At 39.0% G+C, this 25047-nt stretch overlaps 1 protein-coding gene across 1 annotated transcript in view; it reads right to left on the bottom strand.

Annotated features, from left to right (window-relative positions):
- The window catches only part of ORY (Occludin-Related Y), a 370091-nt gene extending 359375 nt beyond the window's left edge, over positions 1-10716 (bottom strand). Inside the window, exons 1-2 of the mRNA XM_070288344.1 lie at positions 10439-10716; positions 10035-10384 (exon numbers count right to left, since the gene is read on the bottom strand). Coding sequence (XP_070144445.1) covers positions 10035-10384; positions 10439-10603 — 515 coding nt within the window. The 5' untranslated portion in view covers positions 10604-10716. The remainder of the gene's footprint in view (positions 1-10034; positions 10385-10438) is intronic.
- Between the last annotated feature and the right edge of the window lie 14331 nt (positions 10717-25047).

The raw sequence follows: 25047 nt of genomic DNA, 5'->3' as shown, positions 1-25047 counted from the left end.
AACGAGTAATAGGCCATTCTCCCTGGATATCACCCATGGTCATTGCTTTTAAAGAAAATGGCGACATCAGAATATGCATAGATATGAGGCTGGCAAATAAAGCAATTTTGAGGGAGAATTACCCACTACCAGTATTTGACACTTTTATGACCAAATTAAAGGGCGAAACATATTTTACAAGACTAGACCTAATGAGTGCATATCACCAGTTAGAGTTAGATGAGACCAGCAGGAGCATAACCACTTTCATTACCCCACTCGGGCTATTCAGATACAAACGACTTATGTTTGGCGTTAACTCTGCCTCTGAAAATTTTCAAAGAAGGCTTGAGGAACTTTTAGCGTCATGCAATAATGGGATGAACTACATCGACGATATCATTATTTTCGGAACAAGTGAGAAGGACCACGACGAAGCAGTCCAGAAAGTCAATGAGGTCTTAAGGGAAAATAATGTTATGTTGAACGAGGGAAAATGTGTTTGGAAAACACAGGAAGTCAAATGCCTAGGACATATATTGTCGCATAGAGGCATTAAAGTGGATCCTGAAAAGGTCCGAGCGATCCTGTCTTTCAGAAACCCCAAAAACAAGGAGGAGACCCGAAGTTTCTTAGGGCTTGTTACTTATGTTGGCAAATTTATTCCCGACCTGGCGAATCGCACAGAGCCTTTAAGACAACTGCTAAAAAAGGAGAGCAAATTTAATTGGGGCGAAATAGAATACCAAGCTTATCATACCCAAACAATAAGACACGCTTGATAGCAGATGCCAGCCCTATTGCTCTGGAAGCAGTACTAATTCAATTCGCCACATCCGGTGAACCAAAAATCATTTCATTTGCAAGTCAAAGCTTATCCGATGTAGAAAAACGGTACTCTCAGACTGAAAAAGAAAGTCTCGCTTTAGTATGGGCGGTTGAAAAGTTCTATTTTTATTTAGCCGGATAAGAATTCGAATTGGTGACTTATCACAAGCCGTTAGAAACTATTTTTAAACCAACCTCAAAACCACCGGCACGAATTGAACGTTGGCTTTTACTCTTGCAAGTCTACTGTGATTTATAAAACAGGCAAGGAAAATATTTCAGACAGCCTATCTAGATTATGCGAATTACCAGCAACAAATTCCAGCTGAAAAATAACAAAAAGCTACATATTTCAAGTTATTGAATATACCGTCCCTACGTCATTAAACATTTCGGAACTAGCACGGGAGACCGGGTTGATGAGGAAATTGTCGACGCGATGACCTGTTTGGATGCCAACTCGTGGGATAGCTGGTTATCCAACAGTTTTTATCCATTTCGGTACGAAATCTCGATGTTAGGGAAGATCCTGTTACGAGGAACTCGACTGATTATCCCAAAAAGCCTGCGAAAAAGAGTACTAGAACTAGCTTACGAAGGGCACCCGGGTGAGTCGGCCATGAAGCGTCGATTAAGAGTAAAAGTCTGGTGGCCACGCATCGATCGAGATGTGGAAAATTTTGTGAAGGCATGTAGGGATTGTATGCTAGTGTCTCAACCATCAAGGCCGGCTCCCATGCAGAGAACTGTTTTCGCAACAAGCCCGTGGAGCTCTATAGCGAGTGGCCTTCTAGGCCCACTCCCAAACGGCAAATACGTCCTCGTGTTTCTCGATTATTATTCCAGATATATGGAAATAACATTTTTGCAGTCCATTGCATCGGAGGCAATTATCGGGGCCATGAAGGAAATATTTTATCGATTGGGTTTCCCGAGATACCTACGAACGGATAACGGAAGACAATATGTAAGTTCGATATTCGAAAAATATTGCAATACAAATGGGATAACTTTAATAAGGACCCCACCATATTGGCCTCAGGCGAATGGTGAATGGTCGAGAATATGAACCGGTCACTGATGAAGAGACTAAAAATAGCTCATCTGAACAAAGCTAAGTTTCAAGAAGACATTCAGGAATTTATTCTGATGCATAATGTTACTCCGCACAATACAACTGGAACGTCTCCTTCGGAACTCATGTTTAATCGAATGATTAGGGACAAAATTCCATTGTATTAGGGATGCTAGCCATTAAAAAAAAATTCCAGCTGCTAGTACAAAAATGGACTCACTGGATCTAGGATCGACACCAGCGGATTCAGAGGAGAGACGTCAACACTCGTCGGTGGACACTCCCGAGCAGAGCAACACCTCATCTGGGCTTGGTTTAAAACTTAAGCTGGTAAACAAAGGAGGGATGTGGGAACATGTGCGAGAGAGCGTCTCTGACTCCCCCACGAAGAGAGACGATGGTCCGTGCTCTGATGCAGATCACGCGGGAGAGCAGTGAGGAAGAAGCAACAGCCGAGAGCAGACGTAAATTAATATCCTCATTGTACAATAAGTTGAAAAGACACAAAGAAAATATATTAAGTAAAACCACAAGTATACCGAGAGTTACTAGCGGATTAATACAGTAATGATCACTAAGAATTCGAGGCCGGAATCGCAATCTTGATTCGAATAATCTACGGATTAGGTCGACTACTCAGTTTGAAGTATTCATGTAATCTTGGAAGGATTGAAAGTAACAATAAGTATAATTTATTTACGGATTTGGATGAATTTTAATTAGGTCTCTAGGAATTGCGATTATACTTCGAGTAATCTACGGAAAAGTCGACCAGAACCAACAGTTCACTTGAATCTCATTTCCATAAATTTTCTTTAAACTTGCTTTTAGACTACGGAAGTCTGTTCAATGGAATTGCAAAGTATTGGAGGGACTTCGATCTTTGACCGGTTCAAATAAAGTAGCTCGAGAAGCAAGCACTCAAACCATTTTTTTTCTTATTAATTTTGCTTTGAAATTCAACTTTTTGTAAGCTATCAAGAAACATAAGGAGTTTAATTCACATAGCGAGCATGCAGTCATTATAAGATCAATCACGAAGCTATTGAATTTGTTTGTATATAGCCAAAATATTTAGCGATATATCAGTACGTCACAGCAACGTCGATTTATCTGCCGCAGCAGGCGGAGAAATTACATCTTGTACAATTTGTACGCAACCATTGAGCGCAAACGATTTAACAGCAACTACTCCTTGCGGTCATACATTCCACCATCAGTGTATCAGCGATCATATGATTGATTTCAATGGATGTCCAATGTGCAATCGAGAATGCACATATTTTACACCTTCGGTACTCCAGAATCCATACTGACCTATAACGGATCACAATTTAAACCAGGTCATTTCAGAGCATTTCTAACCAAGTTCGGAATTAAACAGATATGTACAGCAATTTATTCGCCGCAAGTGAATGCAAGCGAGCGTGTAAATAGGTCGATCCTAGCCGCGATCAGAGCTTATATCGGATCGGACCACACGAATTGGGACTTAAATATCGATGCATCACTAAGATCAAGTATTCATAGGAGTACAGGGATTTCCCCATATCTTCTTTGTTTTGGACAGAACATGATAGCCAATGGACAGGATCTGCTTCGAAATCTGAATTCATTATCTGACGATGTAGCTATAAAACAGTCGACATGTTACAGGTAGCGAGACAGCAAGCTAAAAACAAGATTTCAGAATCACATGCAGCAAATGCTAGGGTATACAATTTGCGTAGTCGAGTTGTGCATTTGAAAGTAGGAGACACCGTATTCGCTCGCAGTTTTGCTCAAAGCAATGCTGGCAAGAAGTTCAGTAGCAAGTTAGCACCCGTTTTCGTCAAAGCATCAATAACGAAGAAAATCAGCCCGACGTATTACGAACTAGCTAACGAATCGAACAAGTCCTTGGGCGTATATCACTTGAAAGATATAAGAATATGACACAGAAAAGGAATATGCGACTGACCTTTGTTTTTGTCAGTTAACCCTTCTGTGAGTTTAGCCTCTTGCAAAGTTAACTGTGGTGTGGTGGCCAGTCACAAACCGAAAATAAAATAAATAAGAAATGAGGAAATTAGTTTGTAAACATTGCGAAAATGCAAATCACATTTGAATTCGCATATGCTCACAAGCGAAACGCAGAGTATAGCGGAGAGCGTCGATAGAAGCTTATCTGGCCTGCTCTCGCATACAGCCTACCTGCATAGCGCTAGAGCGACTGGAAGCACTCCGTTAGGTGAAGTTTGGCAACGTTGCATCTGTGTACTGCTAACTTCTCGAGTCAGAGTTCTTGCTCATTTCATTTTTGGCACTGAGAACATTCGCATGCAAACCGCTGCTGATCGTAGAAATAATAGTGGAAAATTTTCAACCGCGTGATCGAAATTTTCAATGTGTTTTCTGGCCAACGAAAAGGAGTTCACCAGTGCAGAAGGAGTTTCGGAGAAACTTAACCTTAATCCGACCTGCCATTCCCAATCAGCCAATCCATCCCAGGCGTGGTATCGGAGTACCCATGCGGGTTAGGCTACCCTAAGGAACGCGAGGAGGAGGAGAAGGAGCTACGAGCTCCTGCAGAAGCAACAACGATCGGATGACCGTTGGTTTTGCTGCCGTAAATAGGAGGAAGAGACGAATGAGAAGAGAACAGACCTGTCGTCTGGCACGCGATGACGCCAAATCCTTCGTATGCGGTGAATTGATCAGGAGACCTGGAGGAGAATGCCGCAAGGAGGCGACGCCATGTGCTGAGCTGCAGCCAATCAACGTGGACGTGTGCTGCAGATCATTTTCTTTGTTTAGGGATTTAAAGCCAATGTGCTAAATTTGTAGATTTTAATTCTTTGATAGTTGCTTATGCAGCTCATATCTTTTTGTATTCAAGTAATAGTCGTTTGATCAAGCAACACAAAAATAATATTTGTCAGAAGTTAACAACATTTTTAATTAAATTTAGCACAGCGTCTTCGATAGGCCCACCGAACCTGCTTCAACCGGATTTGTGAGTAAGTGAGATCTTTCCTTATAAAAACAAATTGATTTCTGACTTTACAAATATATTCTATTTTTGTGTGTGCATTTAAATAACGAAACGTCATATAAATAGTCGAGCGACATTTTGATCATATGTAGGCAAAGGAAAGAGTTGGTTTAAATATTTTTACAATTCGGTTAAAGTAAATTTTAGTAGCATTATGATTAGGAGTTAAATACATCGTAAGCAACAATAAGAATTTTAGGAGTGAGTAAGAATTTGTAGACGATAAGATGATGTGATTTGATAACGTTTTGTTAATGTTTTGGGCATTTGGCCAATATGATTGAATTTATGCGATTCTTTGTTTTGATTGATTGATATCTTTTTCCAATATGTTGGATTAATTTGAATTAGTTTTCGTGGATCGATCTTGATGCCGCCGCAATGTGAATTATAATCTAATAATAAACTTTGATTAAGGGATAACCGCAAACATAATCTCTCGAGTTGTCATGGCAGGGAGGGTACATAAGGGGATGGCGAATAACAGCAAGCCACCCCTACTCCAGGTGTTCTCTTGATTAGCTTACCGGTCCGCGTATACAAGAATCCGAATATATCCTTTGTTGTTTTGAACTGTAGATTACAGTTAGTGCACTTAAAACTTTTCTTTTGCGTAGTGCAGTGTGTATATAGGGAAGATGAGGAAAACCCACGACAATCCGAAGAGCTTAGCAAAGAGCAATGCTAGAAGTGCACGAAACCGAATCTCCTTATACACTAGGTTACCCTTAACCCGGTGAACACAGGCCAGGGAGACCTGACGGGCAACCGACGATCATAGTCTGGCTGATATAGAAAGACAAGGGAGAACCGACTAGCTGGCTGGCTACTACAAACTTCAAAATCCATTACAAAAAATATTAATTTAGACACGTAATAAATGATCGGACCACTTAAAAATTCGGTTTGGATATGAAACATTCGCGATGCGCGTAGCTGCGCTTTGCAAATGAACACGTATTCACATATTCAATTCAATTGTTTGAAAGTCCTTTTAGATTTCGAAAAATAATCTGGTATGCCACAAAGAAGTTTGGATATTTAAGAGACGATTTTTTCAATTTTCATACATTTCTGTTGTAAATTTTTTTTTTATTTTTGGCCTATGGGTGCAACCACTGTGCGGTGTTACCTATTTCCGTGTTGTCGCCCGGGAGGTTCCAAGAATTGTCCCCTCAGAGCCCTAGTCCAAATCCCTGCCAGGGTGTCAGGCCCTGACTACAGGCCGAAAATGGTAAGGTGGGTCAGTCTGTCTTGCCAAAACCTCTGATGGCAATTTCACCAACGAAACAGTTATATGTTACGCGGCTTTCGCCTGATCAAACATCGGAAGATGTTATAGCTTTATCCAAAGCAAAATAAAAGCCGATAGAGAAAAAAATTAAGGTGGAAAAATTTAAATTTTCTTATCCTAGGAACATTTCATAAATGTTCCTGACGAAGTCCTTGGCACACTATGCTCTGCCCAAACCTGGCCACAGCATTTGGTTATCAAAGAGTTCGAAGGTAAGAAAAAGAAAAAGCGACAAGTAGGAATTACTCTTCCTAGGCCCGATTTGCCCAGTGCGCCTTCTACGTCTGTCAGTTCCGTCACAAAAAACTAACCAACTCCCTTGGTATTTCCTATTAGAATGCAAGAGGCTTACGCAGTAAGCTTCCTAAATTGTAATCTGACAGTGTCACATTTGCTTACCAAGTTATTGTGTTCACAGAAACCTGGTTAAAGTCGGAGATTCTGAGCTCCGAAGTTTTTCCAGTTGTGTTTACAGTATACCGGCTAGATCGGTCTATCAGACGTGGGGGAGGCGTCCTTATAGCGGTCGACTTCACTCTCACGTCCGAATTAATAACTTTCGAGGAATGCAATGATGCTATCAGTTAATGGTAATTCCATTTTTGTTACATGTTCCTACATTCCTCCATTTTCGGAACTTCCTATTTATGGGAACCATCTTTCCGCTATTTAGTTGGTCTCCTAAAGACTTTCGGATAGGGACCACTTAGTAGTTCTTGGTGATTTTAACATGCCAGGACCTATTTGGTCTTTAGATAATTCTACTAATGATTTTGTCGCTGGTTTGTTTGACATTTCGCTGTCTAAAGTCAACAATGTTAGAAATGTCTTAGAGCGCTTGCGTAATATTTGCTTTGTCTCTGATTCTGCAAGAGTTAGTTTAGCTAGGATGGCGCCCCTGACGCAACCCAAAGATCCCTGTCATCCTACTTTCGATGTGACTATCGACATTGGGGCTGTTCCACAGAATAAATCTTACTTTCCAGCTCAAGAAGTCTTCCGGTTTAGCAAGACGGATTTCGTACGGCTAAATAATTTCACAATTGATTATAACTGGTCCGATCTATACATATGCACTGACATGGCGGAAGCCTTGGATATTTTTTACAGTGCTATGAATTCATTTTTTTCTTGAATGTGTTCCGTTATACTGTCCGTCAACATCAAATAAGCTTCCTTGCTTTACCAAAGGGTTGACCCGCCTCAAAAATAAAAAATCAAATCTGTATGCTAAATTTAAACGTACCGGTTCTCAAACTGTCCTATCTAGTTATTTATTAGATCGGTCCGCTTTTACCCTGCATAACGCGCAGAGTTACAATAATTATTTGAATTGTTGCAGGTCCCAGTTTTTTAGAACCCAAAAGAGTTTTATAATTTTGTTAATTCTTAACGTTAACCCATTACTCATCCTTCCCCGCTTTTTTTTTTTTTGAAATACAATAAATAATGATCAGGCAATAGCTGATCCATTTGCTCAGTTTTTTTTTCAAACCACTTACTCCAACCTAGACCTAAATCAGGCTTATTCTTACATCATCCCCAAATCGAACCAAATCTTCAATCCTACCATTAACGAAAGCTCTCTTCTTAGGGATCTTCATCGTGTTAAGCCAGTTTTTTTACCAGGTCCCGACGGAATACCAGGCTGTGTGCTTAGGAATTGAGCCGAAGCCCAGTGCAATCCACTTCTCAAATTGTTTACCTTATCCTTAGAAACCTCCCACTTTCCCCTTATTTGGAAGGAATCATTCGTTGTTCCTCTCCACAAAAAAGTAGCAAATTGGAGGCCAACAATTACGGAGGAATCTCTAAGTGGTCGGCCATCCCAAAACTGTTCGAAAATGTCATTACTCCTAATTTGCAGCACCTGTGTAGGTCAATTATTTCTCTATGTAAACATTGTGTAATTAACGAAGATCAGTTATAATTGATAAAAATTGTAGATCTTTAACATTTAACATAAACACCTCTATATTTTGTTAATACACAGTCGAGCGGTAGGCCACAGCAACCAATGCTCATAAATTTTACTTATTTTTTAGTTTTAACTATTAGTTAGCTTTATATAAATAAATAAATACATATATATTATTTCCGAATCTCGTATTTAATTTTATGAAAATCGGACTGCTTTATCATAAAGCTGCCACAGAAACTATCTAAAAATTTGTAAACAAAAAATACTTCTCTCTTTTTCAACTTATTTTCATCTTCTTTGAGATATGCTCATTTAATATTATTTCAAAGCTTTGTTTTTATACCCTTGCAGGGTATTATAATTTCAGTCAGAAGTTTGCAACGCAGTGAAGGAGACGTTTCCGACCCTATAAAGTATATATATTATTGATCAGCATCACCAGCCGAGTCGATCTAGCCATGTCCGTCTGTCCGTCCGTCTGTCCGTCTGTCCGTCCGTCTGTCCGTCTGTCCGTCTGTCCGTCTGTCCGTTTCTACGCAAACTAGTCCCTCAGTTTAAAAGCTATCTGAATGAAACTTTACATATAGTCTTCTATATACTCTCACTGCTATATATGTCGGAACGGGCCGGATCGGACGACTATATCATATAGCTGTCATAGAAATGTTCGATAAATTTTTAGAAAAAAAATTATAACTTGGATGTTTTTTAACATTTTTGCACAATTTTTAAGACATGGCCATTATATATTACTTTTGAATTTTGGTAAAAATTTTATGAAAATCGGACCACTATATCTTATAGCTGCCATAGGAACGATAGGGAAGGTAATAGAAAAAATTATAACTTCGTTCTTTTTCAACGTATTTTCATCTACTTTGAGACATGAGCTTCTGGTATTATTTCAAAATTTTGGTATAAATTTAATGAAAATCGGACGACTATATCTTATAGCTGCCATAGGAACGATAGGGAAAGCGATAGAAAAAATTATAACTTCGTTGTTTTTCAACGTATTTTCATCTACTTTGAGACATGAGCTTTTAGTATTATTTCAGAATTTTGGTAACAATATTATGAAAATCGGAGAACTATATAATATAGCTGCCATATAAGTGATCCGTAGATGTAGAGAAAATGTAAAGCTGGGAATGTATAACTGTAACTGTCAAACTGTAAACATATTAAGTATAGGTAAAATGTTATGAAACTCCGTTTAGTGTCTGTTTTCGGCATTATAATTTATAATATAAATATGAAAACCAATCTGCAAGGGTATACAAACTTCGGCGTGCCGAAGTTAGCTTCCTTTCTTGTTAATTTATAATTAAAGTCGAACGACTATATCATATAGCAGCCATATGATCGACCGATAGATATAGAGAAATATTATATATAAAGCTGTAAATGTAAAATTGTAACTATAAAACTGTAAATAAAATATGCATATGTAACTGTAATGAAAGTTTTTAAAACATTGTTTTTGCTAAGCATATATATTTATATTATATATATTATTTTACATATTTTAAATCCAGAATATAGCTATTTTTTACGATTTTAAAAATATGTTTTTGAAATGTTTTTAAAAACAAATATATATATTTTATATATACATATATATTTCGTATATTTGTCCTGTTATTTTTTGTTTTCACTTGACCAAAAGAAATCAAATTTAAAGGAAATAATTGCACACTTCAAGAGCATATGTTCATACGTTCGGCGAGCCGAAATTAGCTTCCGTTCTTATTGATTTTTTAAGATCCAAGATAATGCCAATTTGACCTTATCATGATTTCCACAATTACGCCTACGAAAACTTGGATCTCTTTTATAGTTATACACACATATAAGGTCACAATGCGAAGTGGGATATTTAAACAAGGAAACTGCCACTTACTCAGCTGCATCGTCAGTAGTACCACTATTTCGATCAGTAAGGCCTTCACATTTGATAAGAACCTCTTGTAATTTCTCTTGCACTAACTGCTCTCTCAGAGCTGATGCATCTGATTCCTTCCATGCATCGCCCAAGGCCTCCTTTAGCTTTTGCATAGCTTCTTCTGAAGTTGCTGTTAGTTCGAGAGCTAGGCGGAGCTTGTTTTCTGATGATAATATTTGCGGACGAAGGACTTCATTATCATTGACTTCATCTACATAGCGCCTATGCAAATTAAAAATAATGTCACTATATCTCTTAATGCGGGACGCTTCAAAGTGTCTTTTTGCTTCCATTAAAAATTGTACCACCTGAAAATCATAAGCTTTCGTTTTAAATTGTATAATATTAACATAATAGCTTACCCTATTAGCTTCATGAAAAAAATCATCATTAATGTCCGAATACAAATTCAGCTCAAGGACGTCCGTGTCATCTACTCCTTCGTCATACATGAGTTCTGGTTCTAATATTTTTTCAGTATCGTTAGTCTTCTTCGATTTTTTTTTGTCTTTATTATTAGGAGCCATGATAAAATATATATTCGTACACTGATATCAATTATTTTTTTTAAAGAACTAATATTTATTTTAAATAATGTGATTGACAAATTTTTCCAAGACGTCCAAAAGGAATTTTTTTTGTCTTGTCTGGCCAAATTTTCCGTCAGACTATTTTTATGATGACCCAATGTACGGGAACCCCAATAAGGCTAAAAACAAACTGATATTCCATTGATTGAAGAGACCACGGTTGGGGAACTCAAGGACAATCTTTTACTTGTTAATCAATTCAATGAGATCGGTTTTTGATGGATTGACACCTAGTTCATATATATGTATGGGTCCAATTAAAAAAAAATGTCACTAAACATAAACTGCCTTGCATTCAACACTTCTATATTGTATGGACTTCTATGTGGGGAGGGTACACCTCCATGAGAAGTAAATTTAACCGTTTTAAAAACAGGAAAGGAAGCTAACTTCGGAACACATAAGTTTGTATACCCTTGGGGTTTGAAATTGGGTCATTAAGAATCGACCAATTCTGTTCAACTTAATTAAAGAAAAAACAAGAAAGGAAGCTAACTTGGGCACGCCGAAGATTGGTTTTGATGTTTATATTATAGATTATAATACTGAAAACACTCACAAAACAGAGTTTCATTACGTTTTACCTATACTTATTATGTTTACAGTTTGACAGTTACAGTTTTACATTCCCAGCTTTACATTTTCTCTACATTTACCGATCGTTTGTATGGCAGCTATATGATATAGTTGTCCGATTTTCATAAAGTTTTTACGAAAATTTTGAAATAATAAAAGAAGCTCATTTCTAAAAGTAGATAAGAATATGTTGAAAAACAACGAAGTTATAGTTTTGTTCTATTAATTTCTCGATCGTTCCTATGGCAGCTATATGATATAGTCGTCCGATTTTCATAAAATTTTTACCAAAATTCTGGAATAATATAAGATGACCATATCCCAAAAATGATGCAAAAATTTTGAAAAACAGTCAAGTTATAATTTTTTTTCTAAAAATTTATCGAACATTTGTATGGCAGCTATATGATATAGTCGTCCGTTCCGGCCCGTTCCGACATATACATATAGCAGTGAGAGTATATAGAGGACTATATGCAAAGTTTCATTTAGATAGCTTTAAAACTGAGGGACTAGTTTGCGTAGAAACGGACAGGTGAACAGACGGACATGGCTAGATCGACTCGGCTGTTGACGCTGATCAAGAATATATATACTTTATAGGGTCGGAAAGGTCTCCTTCACTGCGTTGCAAACTTCTGACTGAAATTATAATACCCTGCAAGGGTATAACTTTATGTTTTGAATTATTGTGTTAGAATAATGTTTTAAATTTAATACAGTCGAATAAACTGATAATAAAATATAATTATATATATTTTTAATGTTTTGATTTTAGAAGCCCATATCGAAGAAAAATTTTTGTTTAATAAAAGTTTTTAAGATTCAAAACTTTTTCAAATAATGAAATAAATAAAATAATATAAAAAAATATGAATTATTAATAACAAAAAAAAAACACATTACTACAAACACCGTTATTGCCAGGGTTCGATCCACTCATCTAAATTGCCGACAAACGCGTTAACCGGCACGACCATAGGACCGATTAAAAGTGTGATGCACACAAACGAATATGAATTTGAAAGCCTTTTCTCGCCCTACCAAAGCCAAAATGAAATTTCGTCTCAAAATGTGTTGCCGCGTGCACGCACACATACACACAAAACTCCCTTACACTTATGCATTGTGTGCGTACCCAGCAAGCAACGTTTATTGCAATAAAAGAAATCTAAAAATAGAACAAGCAAATCATTCCCCGTTTCCCCTCGCCAACAAGCGTAAAGCAGGCAAAGTATGCCAGATGCGCTCTCTGTATAGTTCTATACTCTTTGGTGCAAGTTATCACTCTGGTTTCCCTTCAGTTTTGCGTGAAGTTATAAACAACTTTCCCAATATGAATCACTCTATATCCAAAGCCTGAATTCCAATTGGGTCCGATCAAATTACTATAAACAACTGACTCTTCGATCGCAGTTTAGCGACACTAGACAAAAACAATTGTCCCCAACCAGCCGAGCCACCTCTGTCGCTCATATAAACAATAAGCCCCTTCTTCTGCAGACTCTTAGGAAGTGCTGACACTGCAATCCTTACGATCCCACGCTTGAATCGATCAAAGTCCATTCGCTCAAAAGCTCACTCTTTCATGATAAGTCCAAAGTCCACTTTCTCAGGTCCTCTCTCTCTGAAGCTCCCTCTCAGACAATAAAAAGCTTTTGCATTAACCGAGGTATCCTATAAGACCCTATCGATAAGATAAGTTAGTTCTTAACTCACCCGTATCAAGACACAATAAATGCTTCGGCCACAATTATAATTTTTTAATTAAAAGTAAAATCTTTTTCTTAATTGGCGCCCAACGTGGGGCTCGCGAATTAATAATAGCCATATGATATTATTTAATTACCTACTTCATTAGAACCTTGAAAGAGACCACTATATCTGTAATTTTGCTTGGATTTTGCTTGGATTATTTTGGTAACACGACTACGGTCACACCGATTTTAAAAGGTAAACAAAAGCGGAAAACAAAATGTCGAAATGACCAATTATTTAATCGATAGTGTGCAGGCTAATGACTTCATTTGGAACCACAAAAGTCCAATTGGCGGAGGAACTGAATTCGAACTTCGATCCAGCAGTTCCGGTCTCTTCAAGTAAGTATATTGTAAAAGTAAATATATTTTTAAAACATTTAATTAATTTTTACACATTTAGTTGAAGTTACTAGAAAGTGGAGCAATCTCAAGTCGTACTACAATCACGAGAGTCAAAGACTGCTGAAGGCAAAGAAGAGCGGAGCCGATTCGGCAAGTTTGGAGACAATCGACAATTGGAAGAACAAATCCAAAATTGATTTCAATAATTTCAGCAAGAGAAGCCTTCATGTACGATTGGTTTCAAATTGAAACTTTCAATGTACATGCAATGCATATATATACATATACTTTTAAACCCCATTTTTTTTATCTTGTAGATTTTGGACAATTCTAGCTTGGACGGGATTTTCCCAGACTCGGAGATCAGCTCTGGTCTAGACTCGTCTAGCCAGCAGCTGAACGATACAGACGGCCCATCTACTAGCCATGCAACTGCTCGGCATGTTTCAAAAAGAAAAAGACTAGTTCACAACAGCGATGACTAAATGGAGTCAGCCAGCACTATCGCATCCGCTGTGAACAAGAAACCAGAGGTGGACATCGGTCAATGTCTAGGACGACTCGACGCTGACCTTCAGCTACGGGTTAGGAAGGTTATTTCGGAAACTATGCTGGAGGTGGAGGCGGAGCAGCTCAACAGAGATATGCAAAAAGATTAATATGAAATAAAAAGAAAAGGTTATATTTGAAATGATATGATTTTCATTTATTTGTGTTTTATGATTTCTCACTGAAATATTTTTCAAATAAGGATCTTATTCTTTCAGCTTTTGCTGTTGTTTTCAAATGTCTGCGATCCACTTCGAAATCTTCAAAACTTGTTAATATAGTGGCTCCATAATCGGATATTAGATCTAATGTTGACTTTGTTTTTATATTATCTTTTCTTAAAAAATTATGTAAACAAACGCATGTAATAACAATATGAGCAGCTTCCAGTGGACTTCTGTTCATTGCTTGGAAAAACACTTGGAAACGATTGGCCAGTATTCCGAAAGCATTCTCAACTACGCGTCTATTTCTCGACAACATATAATTAAATTTTAGACGACTTTCCACTTGATTTGCGTTGGTATATGGCTTCGTCATATCGACGCATTTCCGCGAAGTATCGTATGTCGCTTTTTTTCGAAATTGAGATTTTAATGCAAAATTGTTAGGCACCTAATGCCTCACTACCCTGTGTATTATTATAAGTGAAAACCCTATAGTTCCGATAAAAATTAAGTTTCAATTTTGTCTTTTCTATAGTGCTTCCTAAGAGATTAAATCACAAAAAAGCTTCTCCTGTAAAATTGGATTTTTCGACATACGATACATTCGCGGAAATGCGTCGATATACTCTGTCAGGGCAAAAGCGTCGTCTACAACGAACACATACGGTAGCTCGATGAATGTATTCGGTAACCTTGCTGGCGAAGGAATGTGCACCTTATCAGCCTCAATGACATATTTTAGATGCGAGTGCAACCAGACACCAGCATCACCAACTCGTCCATTGGTACCAACGTCAGCATAAATGAATTTGTAGTTTGCATCCACAATGGCCATTAAAATAATGGAGTGATCACCTTTATAGTTGAAATAGGTTGATCCAGCTGATTTATTTTGCAGTGTTTTCCGTCAACAGCACCTATGCAGTTTGGAAAGCCCCATTGTTCGTAAAAGTTCTTTGTAATTTGTTTCCATGCATCGGCTGTGGACGGAAAAGAAATAGCGGGGATCGTCTCCTTTAAAATTTTGGAGATAGTGGACTGTTGAATGCGGAACGAAAACTGCAGCGACGATTGAGTCTCTCCCGTAGCCAAATAGCGCAAGGTGACTTGAAGCCTTTCCAATGCACTTTCGCATTTGAGTGTCTTGCTTTGAAATCAAAGGCTTCACCATCTCCAAAAGAGTTTCAAACTGGTGTGGGCTCATCCGTAGTACGTTCTTATCCTAGTGTCCTGGTCCAACAGCTCCGGCAGTATTTTATGTGAAAAGCTTAAAATGTATTTTAAACCTTATTTTGTTTATATGTTAACACTGTTAAGGAGTAATCATAAGTCGGTACTAATCTTGGGTGATTATTGGATCACCCTAGAATTTAAATGCAAAATCAGCGTAAACATCTTTAGAGGCCGTGCCTGATTCCCATTGGTGCACGGTATGGTGAGTTATGTTGATGTTGCTAGTGTCAGCACTTTGCTGCACGAGCGGTCGGCTTGCCGGCCGGACGTTGGCTTATGTAAATTCATTTATGTCATTAGTTTTAATTCAGAAATTCAATAAAGCACTCGCTTGAACATTGAAACTCCGGCATTGGCCGTAACTTCTTTTTATTCATTGAATTGGGTTAGCGTGCCTTAAGGGCCGTTAATAACGGAGTCGGTGACTCCCAACATAATCTTCCTAATTTGGAAATATAATAGAGCCAGCGGCAACCGCCCAGTTCGGCCAGAATACAGCCAGCCAAAGCGGAATCATCATCCCCTCCCCCGGAGCCAACTGACAGCAGCGAGGGACTGTGCGGGGAAAATACCTAAAACATAATTGGCGCCCAACTTCAGTACAGAATCCACGACCCCAAAATATGTAAGTGGGTTGAACAATACTAATACAGTCAAACATCAAATACATAAAAATGGAAAATTCTGGCATCGCTAAAAGATGCGACTCCTTGCCTTTGCGAAAAACACCTTGATATTCAAGGATCTCGAAACCCGCATAAATAGTCTGTAGGTCCATCCAGGAGTTTCCCCGAATAGCTATGGGCCATATTGGCCTATGTGTGGCCCCTCGAGGGCCGTCCGGTCTAACCTAACCTAACCTAGGGAAAAAATAAATAATAATCCCTACAAGTTATTTACCAAAAAAATAAAAAACATACGATTTAAATAAAGCAACTGCAAATGTGACTTATTAATAAATAAAGTGTAATAATATCAGCCGTCGTTGAATAAAATTTTTCGGACGCCAAGCTCCCGGTTATTATTATAAAATCATAATATACAAAATTGATTTTGTCGAATTAAAAAATTCGGCCTCCCAACAACCTGTGTTTAGTGTCAACCAATTAGTGGCCTTATGAGTTTTCTTGGACCACATAGGGAAACTAGACGTGAAATTGAAAGTGATAGTGAAGAAGAGTTAGCCAGAGGGCTCCGTGAAAATAACGCAGAAACAATGAACGCGTCACAAATAGAGGCGTTAATTCATACCGCATTAATTAATCAAGAACTGAGGCTCAAAGCCGCATTCGCGAGTCAGATCAATGCCGTTAATGAACAGCTTCAGAGTTTGCGTGTAGAAGCGCCAGAAGTAGAATCCTACCAGAGGGTAGCAGTAGAACGAAACGCACCATAATGCGATATACCATTACCGCCACCGATGCCTATGAGTTATTCGAATCGTATCAGGGCACTGCCGCGCATTTCCAAGCCGTTACTATTATTAGAAACAAAATTAAGGGTCCAGCTCGCGCGCTGCTAGTTTCGTATAATACAGTGCTTAATTTTAAAGCCATAATAGCTAGATTAGACTGCTCTTACGCAGATAAAACATCGTTGCGCCTATTACGGCAGGGACTTGAATCGGTCCGGCAGGGCGACCAAACATTAATGCAGTACTACGATGAGGTCGAACGAAGATTGACCCTCGTTACTAACAAAATTGTCATGACACATGACGACAAAAGGGCTGCATTACTCAATACAGAAGTTAGGGCTGACGCCCCTACACGTATGCATTGCCGGTCTAAAAATATCACTAAGGGCTGTTGTTTTTCCAGCACAGCCAAAAGACCTGCCAGCAGCACTGGCATTAGCTAGGGAGGCAGAGGCCAGCATTGAACGAAGTATGTTCGCGGCTACATATGCTAAGGTAGCTGAGCAAAGAAATCAGAATACTGATTTTCACAAGGGCCAACACCGAGCGCCCGAGAAGCAGGGGAAAAATTTTGATGCCGACCGCGAACCAGAAAAAAATTCCCCTTTTTTTCAAAATGCCAAACAAATATCAAAGCAATGATTCATGGCGTAGACAAGACAACTGGGTAGAGTAAACCAAATAAATCACCAGAGCCTATGGACATTGATCCATCGTCTTCCAAATTCCGACATCCTACGGGCTTTAGACAGGGAAACAACCCTCAATACCAAAATTTGCAGGGCTCAAAAGACCAAACTCTTCGGAGAGAATGACTGGCCAAAGGCGCCAGCGGGTTAACAATGTTGAGCAAACCGCAAACGCGGATGATTCTCAAGATTACGAAAACGCGGCCATAGCAGCACTAAATGCAATCGATGATGACAGTGACTCATTCGACGTTAACGACATCGTCAATTTTTTAGAGGAAGGTCCCGCTTGCCCTTTATTGAGCGAAGGCTGGCGGGAAGAACTATAAAAATCCTCATTGACACTGGAGCGGCAAAAAGTTACGTAAAGCCCCTAAAGGAGCTGAAGAACATAATGCCTGCCGCCTCCCCATTCACTGTGAGTTCCATTCATGGCTCCAGTAAAATCAAAGAAAAGTGCTTTATGCACATATTCGGCCAAAAGGCTCAATTTTTTTTACTTGATACTATCAACACCTTTGATGCCATAATAGGTTTCGACTTGCTAACGCAGGCCGGAGCGGCATTAGATTTACGTAACAGCGTAATCAGGTATGGAAACATATCTGAACAACTCAAATACCACGAGTGCGATAATGTGAACTTCACAAATATCGATGACTTAATAGTCCCAAGTTCAGTGAAAGCTGAGTTTAAAAAAATGATCCTTAAGAGGAAACAAGTGTTTTCGCACTCTAACGAGGCGCTTTTACTACCCTAGACTTAAAGTCGGGGTACCACCAGATTTACCTGGCTGAAAAAGACCGGGAAAAAACTGCTTTCTCCATAAACGGAGGAAAGTATGAATTTTGCCGTCTACCCTTTGGACTGAAAAATGCGGGAAGCATCTTTCAAAGGGCAATCGACGACGTACTACGTGAACAGATCGGGAAAATTTGTTACGTCTATGTAGACGACGTGATAATTTTCTCCAAAAATGCTGCCGACCACGTCACACACATTGACACAGTCCTAAAATGCCTGTGCGAAGCCAACATGAGAGTGGCACCAGAAAAAACAAAATTCTTCAAAGAAAGTGTTGAATTTTTAGGCTTCATCGTTACATCAAACGGAGCCAAAACAGATCCGGAAAAGGTAAAAACCATACAGGAGTACACTGAACCAAAAAATTTGTTCAGTCTCAGGTCCTTTCTAGGATTGGCTAGTTACTACAGAAGTTTCGTTAAAGACTTCGCTACCATAGCTAGACCACTTACCTCCATACTTAAGGGAGAGAATGGCACTGTTAGCAAACACATGTCAAAAAAGGTTGCCATCGAATTTGATGAGTCACAACGCAGAGCGTTTGAGCGCCTGCGAACCATTTTGTCATCAGAAGACGTGATACTAACGTATCCGGATTTCAAACTTCCGTTCGATTTGACCACCGATGCCTCAGCAAGCGGTATCGGTGCAGTACTATCCCAAAACGGCAGGCCTATCACAATGATATCTCGCACGTTGAAAGACTGCGAGCTCAATTACGCAACCAACGAATTATTGGCTATTTTTTGGGCAATAGGGAAATTACAAAACTACCTATACGGCACAAAAGAGATCCGAATTTTTACGGACCATCAACCCCTTACTTTCGCTGTATCCGAGCGAAATACTAACGCAAAAATTAAACGATGGAAAGCATTCATCGAAGAACACAACGCCAAGCTATTCTACAAACCCGGAAAAAATTTCGTTGCCGACGCTTTGTCGCGGCAACACATAAACGCTATGCAAAAAGAACCCCAATCTCATGTAGCCACTCTTCACAGTGAACTCTCGTTGACCTACACGGCCGAATCTACCGATAAACCCGTAAACTGTTACAAGAATCAAATAATCCTAGAGGAAGCAGACCAACCTTATATTGAAAAGGCACAACAGGTTAATCTAGATAGGTGCAACCCAACTAGACAAAACAGAATTTTTGAGGTAGGAGAAAAAGTATACCTCAAAAATAACAAAAGGTTAGGAAATAAACTAACCGCACTGTACACAGAAGAGCGTGTACAAGCAGACATGGGAACGTCTGTTCTTATTAGAGGGAGGGTGGTCCACAAGGACAACCTCAGATAAAAATACCCCTCAACTTTTTTCCTTTTTTACTTTATTTTCGTACACACTACACCTTAGCATACTTACTCAATTTTTTACACGGTAGATTTAACCTTTCGCCTTCTTACGGGATCGCGGGAATTTTATTGATAACGTTAACTATGGCTAACGCTAAGATTACGGATTATTCGCACGCTCAATACATCCCAATCACGGACGGAATTGCGTTGGTATGGGAACATAGAAACTTGCTTAGACATTCAAGTAATTTGTCCGAATTTTCAATTATAGTAGAAGAAACTGCTAGGTTGTCCGATTTATTCCCACAGTCTCATATGAAAAAATTGTTAGACGTCGACACCGAACATGTTAGAAGTTTATTGTCTGTTTTAAAAGTACACCATAGGATGGCCAGGAGCCTAGACTTCCTAATTCCTTCCTAATCGCCTAATTGAGTCAAATAACCGTCAGGCTGTAATAAATACACAGAACGAAATTAATGAATTAACAGAAGCCGTTAACAAAATTATCAAGACCAAACAAAATAGTATAGTTGAATCTTCTCACCTGTACGAGGTACTTTTGGCCAGAAATAGAATACTAATAACCGAGATTTAAAATGTAATGCTTGCAGTCACGCTTGCAAGGGCAAACATCATTAACCCAGCAATTTTTAACCAGAATGATTTGAAGTCTGTATTTGTTGGTCACCCCACAGAAGTCCCTATCGTTAGCATATGCCCATATGATACTGTAATGCAGTTTTCATTAATTAGCTACTTCATTAGAACCTTGAAAGAGTCCACTATATGTGTCATTTTCTTGGATTATTTTGGTAATACGACTACGGTCATACCGACCGTAAAAGGTAAACAAAAAAACGGCCGCCATTCGCGGCGTATTACTATGAATCTCTGAATTCCTCGTCGAAGTATTCTTGCATAAATAAATGCAGAATCCTTTAAATTTATGTTTTTAACCTATAATGCTTAACATTTTTTTAATTATTACCAAAAAATAAAAATGTAATTAATTTTACAGCGCAAGAACCTTGCCACCGCAAAACATATTATTTTTCCTAATTTTCTAATATATTTTGAGTTCAAAAACCAGCGAAATGATATAAAAATAAACTTCTCATTGTGAGACCATACTGTCAATGAGCTGGCTAATACATTTTTCAATTACAATTTTCTTCATTCATTCTTCAAAATACGGGTTTTTGTTATCGAGTATCTGGTATATTTTATGTAGATTTATCGATTATCGCGGCAGTGAAGTAGCTAATGCATTATTCTAATGCATTAGAGCGCCATATAGTCGTCTTGCTCGCACTTGTGTAAAACGCTATAGCGCTGTCAAATCTTTAATGAAGTCTCTAATTAATGCGGCAGTGTCATGCCCGTATTACTAGAGGCGTCTAACATTAGAGTCCTTCAGTCCGATAGTATAATCCATGTGCTAATCGCATACCCTAAGATTAAAACAACTTGTAAAAAGGTCATAATCCTCCCCGTAACACACCAACATACCATCCTGCAGTTGAAGGAGAACACGGTAGCCGAATGCAATAGCGACGTCTTAGCGGTCACCGATTGCGTACCAACAACTTACGCATCGTTTTGCAAGCTTGCGACACATGACGCTTGTGCTCGAGGCCTACACGCGGGGAGTACCGCACTATCCGAGACGCAAGCCAGCCACCTAAGCCCCATCACGTTAGTAGACGACGCACAGTAGCGCCTTTTCTCATTTAGCGTTGCAAAAATCATATCTTTTGAACCAAATAAGGTAATCGAATAATTTAAACGGCATTGGACAGGTAATTGTTGTAAAATATATATATGTACTGCATAAAGTACCACGCCCATAAATACGCCTTTTTAAAGGGTATCAAAGTGAAAAAATAATTTTTTTTCAATGAAAACAATTTTTAAACAAAAATTTTTATTTAATTTTTTATGTTTATTTTTATGTATTTGCTCAAATAAAAATAATTTGAAAACTGAAAAAAAAAATTTTTTTTTAATTCGAAGTGTAACCGCCACGCGCTACAGTTAGTATATTTCTTGAAATGTATGAAATTGTGTCGGTATTTTGGTATATTTTACCCTGAGTTGTTTTGGTTTTTTGCGTTGCATTTCCGCAGACGCAGCTCGACGCAGCCGATGAAAGATAATTCTGATCCAGGAAAGATCCACAGAACTTGTAGTCATAGTGTAGTCAGTGGCCGGCATTGGCGTCAAAAGATATAGACTACTTTAGGCAGAAAAAGGTGAAAAAAATGGACACCTGGCAGGTAGCGATTTACCTGTAGAAGCCCAAACCAAAGTGTCGTTTTTTTTAGGTTCTTTAATAGTTTATGAATGTATCTATCATTTAAAGTTAAAACCATGACCATTGGTTTTATGGTTTTTTTGTAATATTACCTGAAAGTCGACCAATTTACACATTTTTTTTTGTATGATGCAAAAAACGAAACAAAGTTCAACTTTAAATGCTCATATCTTTTACAAAAAAAATCTTAAAATAGATTTTATTGCAGATTCTGAATCCTTGGGAAATTTTCTGTCGAATAAGTATGGTTAAAATCGTTTTTGCGAACATGACTTTTTCGATTTTTGCAACGCTAATTGTTCGAGAGGCGCTACTGTGCGCCGTCTCAATATTGAGAAGAGAAAGTCGTTGGCAAATTCAACTGAGTTGCATGGCATCCTCGGTGGACACACAGCCGCCTTCAAGTGCAATTCGCGGCCCACCAGGCTACCGGAATTTCAAATTCCGCGATTTGGCGGAGCATACATCGATTAGCCGGATTTCTACGCCATGTTCAACACGGTAGTGGGAAAGAACAAAGATCTAACAAAGGTGGAAAAATTACAGCATCTTCGTGCATGTTTGGACGGCATAGCACTGGACGCAATTCGCTCGCTGGAGCCCACGGAAAATTATTACGACAGGGCTTTGGAATTGTTAACGTCGAGATTTGATAATAAATTATTGCACTTTCAGGCACATGTTCGGTCTCTATTCAAGCTACCAGGGGTGGAGAAGGGATCCGCAAGTAGTCTGCGGCAGTTAAGCTACAAGGCAAATTCTCATTTGCGCGCCCTGGCAACTATGGCCTCTTAATCCATCTCATCGTTTCATGGAAAATGTGGAATACGCTATGGTAAACCAAGCACATAGCAAACAGGTTGGAAAAGTAGCTAGCAAATTTTGTCGTAGCACCCTCATTGCTTCATCATCATCTATGCCAACATGTACCCTGTGCGAATCTAGGGAACATTATTTGACAAAATGTCCACAATTCTTAGGATTGAACCCCAATCAGCGGTATAGAGAGTCAAAAAGACTACACCTTTGTCTCAACTACCTACGAAAAGGACACAGCCCACAGCAATGCAAGTCGGGCAACTGTAGACACTACCACCAGAGGATCCAGAAATACTTCCGCAAGGATCATCTCACTTCTCTGTAGCCGTGACCAAAACACCGCCTTTAGCTTCATCGCCGACTAAATCCGAATACGTGTTGCTTGCTACCGCCATAGTCTAAGTAAAAAATCGCTCTGGCGTGTTCGTGCCATGCAGGGCCCCGCTCGATTTGGCTTCTCAAATCAATTTGGTCACCTCTCGTTTCGCCAATCAGCTTCAGTTTAAGATCCATCGTTCAGTCATCTCCATATCAGGAATCGGTGAATCCTCGCTCGCTTCAGATAAATCGGTTCATATTTTCGCTCAGTCGAGTAACGCAAAGTGTAGCACTTCGCTCTCAGCTGCTGTCACCCAGTCAATCACCGATTACCACCCGCATTTCGATCTTAACGCGTCTGAATGGAAAATACTGGAAAATCTCGAGTTCGCCGGCCCGCTCTTCTACAAAAGTCAACGCATCGACTTGCTTCTTGGAGCAAGCATAGTCTTCGAGCTGCTTTGTATTGGACAAACTCGATTAGGCAGCAATTTACCCACTCTGCAGAAAACCAGACTTGGCTGGATCGTCTCAGGGTGTCTAACGGTAGGATCTTCCGTTCGCTCATTTTTAGTTTCCTTATCTCAAGAGCCCAGCCCTCATTCGGAGTCGATCTTTGAGAAACTAAAGAGATTTTGGGAAATCGACAATTGCGCAGATTCTACAAAAACCACTTCGAAAGAGGAAGCTCTATGCGAGCAGCTACTTCAGCAGGAATACACTCGGCTGGAATCTAACCAATATTCGGTACTACTTCCTGCCAAAACTACTTTCGTTGCTCTAGAAGATTCATATGATCGTGCACTTCTTCGTTTTAAAGCACTCGAGACTAAATTAGCAAGAAATTTAGAGCTGAAGTCGCAGTATAAAGCCTTTATAGATGAGTACCTGAACCTAGGCCACATGTCTCTAACAACTAAAAATGCTGCAGCTCATCAGTATTACCTACCCCATTACTGCGTCCAAAAATTGGAAAGTACAACGACAAAGCAGCGAGTTGTTTTCGCCGGCTCAGCGAAGTCCACTTCGGGATATTCCTTGGACGATTTGTTGTACGCTGGTCCTTCCATTCAACAAAAAATATTCACTATCCTGCTTCGTTTTCGATTTTTATACCCTTGCAGGGTATTATAATTTCAGTCAGAAGTTTGCAACGCAGTGAAGGAGACGTTTCCGACCCTATAAAGTATATATATTCTCGATCAGCATCAATAGCCGAGGCGATCTAGCCATGTCCGTCTGTCCGTCCGTCTGTCCGTTTGTCCGTTTCTACGCAAACTAGTCCCTCAGTTTTTAAACTATCTGAATGAAACTTTGCATATAGTCTTCTATATACTCTCACTGCTATATATTTCGGAACGGGCCGGATCGGACGATTATATCATATAGCTGCCATACAAATGTTCGAGAAATTTTTGGAAAAAAAATTATAACATGGCTGTTTTTCAATATTATTCCATCATTTTTGAGATATAGCTTTTTTATATTATTCCAGAATATTAGTAAAAATTTTATGAAAATCTGACCACTATATCTTATAGCTGCCATAGAAACGATCGGGAAATTAATCGAAAAAAATTATAACTTCGTTGTTTTTCAACGTATTTTAATCTACTTTGACACATGAGCTTTTGGTATTATTTCAAAATTTTATGAAAATCGGACGACTATATCATATAGCTGCCATAGGAAGGCGGGTCGACCATCCGATACCCTAGGAACATTTCTTCTTTCAAGACAAATTGGCACTCTATGCTCTGCTTAAACCTGGCCACAGCATGTGGTTGTCAAAGAGTTCGAAGGTAAGAAAAAGAAAAAGCGGCCTATAGGAATTACTCTTCCTAGGCCAGATTTGCCCAATGCGCCTTCTAAGTCTGTCAATTCCGTCCAAAAAAACTAACCAACTCATTATTTCCTATCAGAATGCAAGAGGCTTACGCAGTAAGCTTCCTAAATTGTATTCTGACAGTGTCACATTTGCTTCCCAAGTTATTGTGTTCACTGAAACCTGGTTAAAGCCGGAGCCTGAGCTCCGAAGTTTTTTCAGCTGCGTTCACAGTATACCGGTTAGATCGGCCTATCA

The sequence above is a fragment of the Drosophila kikkawai genome, chromosome X (genome assembly GCF_030179895.1).
Source record: "Drosophila kikkawai strain 14028-0561.14 chromosome X, DkikHiC1v2, whole genome shotgun sequence".
Lineage (NCBI taxonomy): Eukaryota > Metazoa > Arthropoda > Insecta > Diptera > Drosophilidae > Drosophila > Drosophila kikkawai.
Note: the sequence above shows the minus strand (reverse complement) of the source record. Positions and strands in the feature narration are given on the sequence as shown.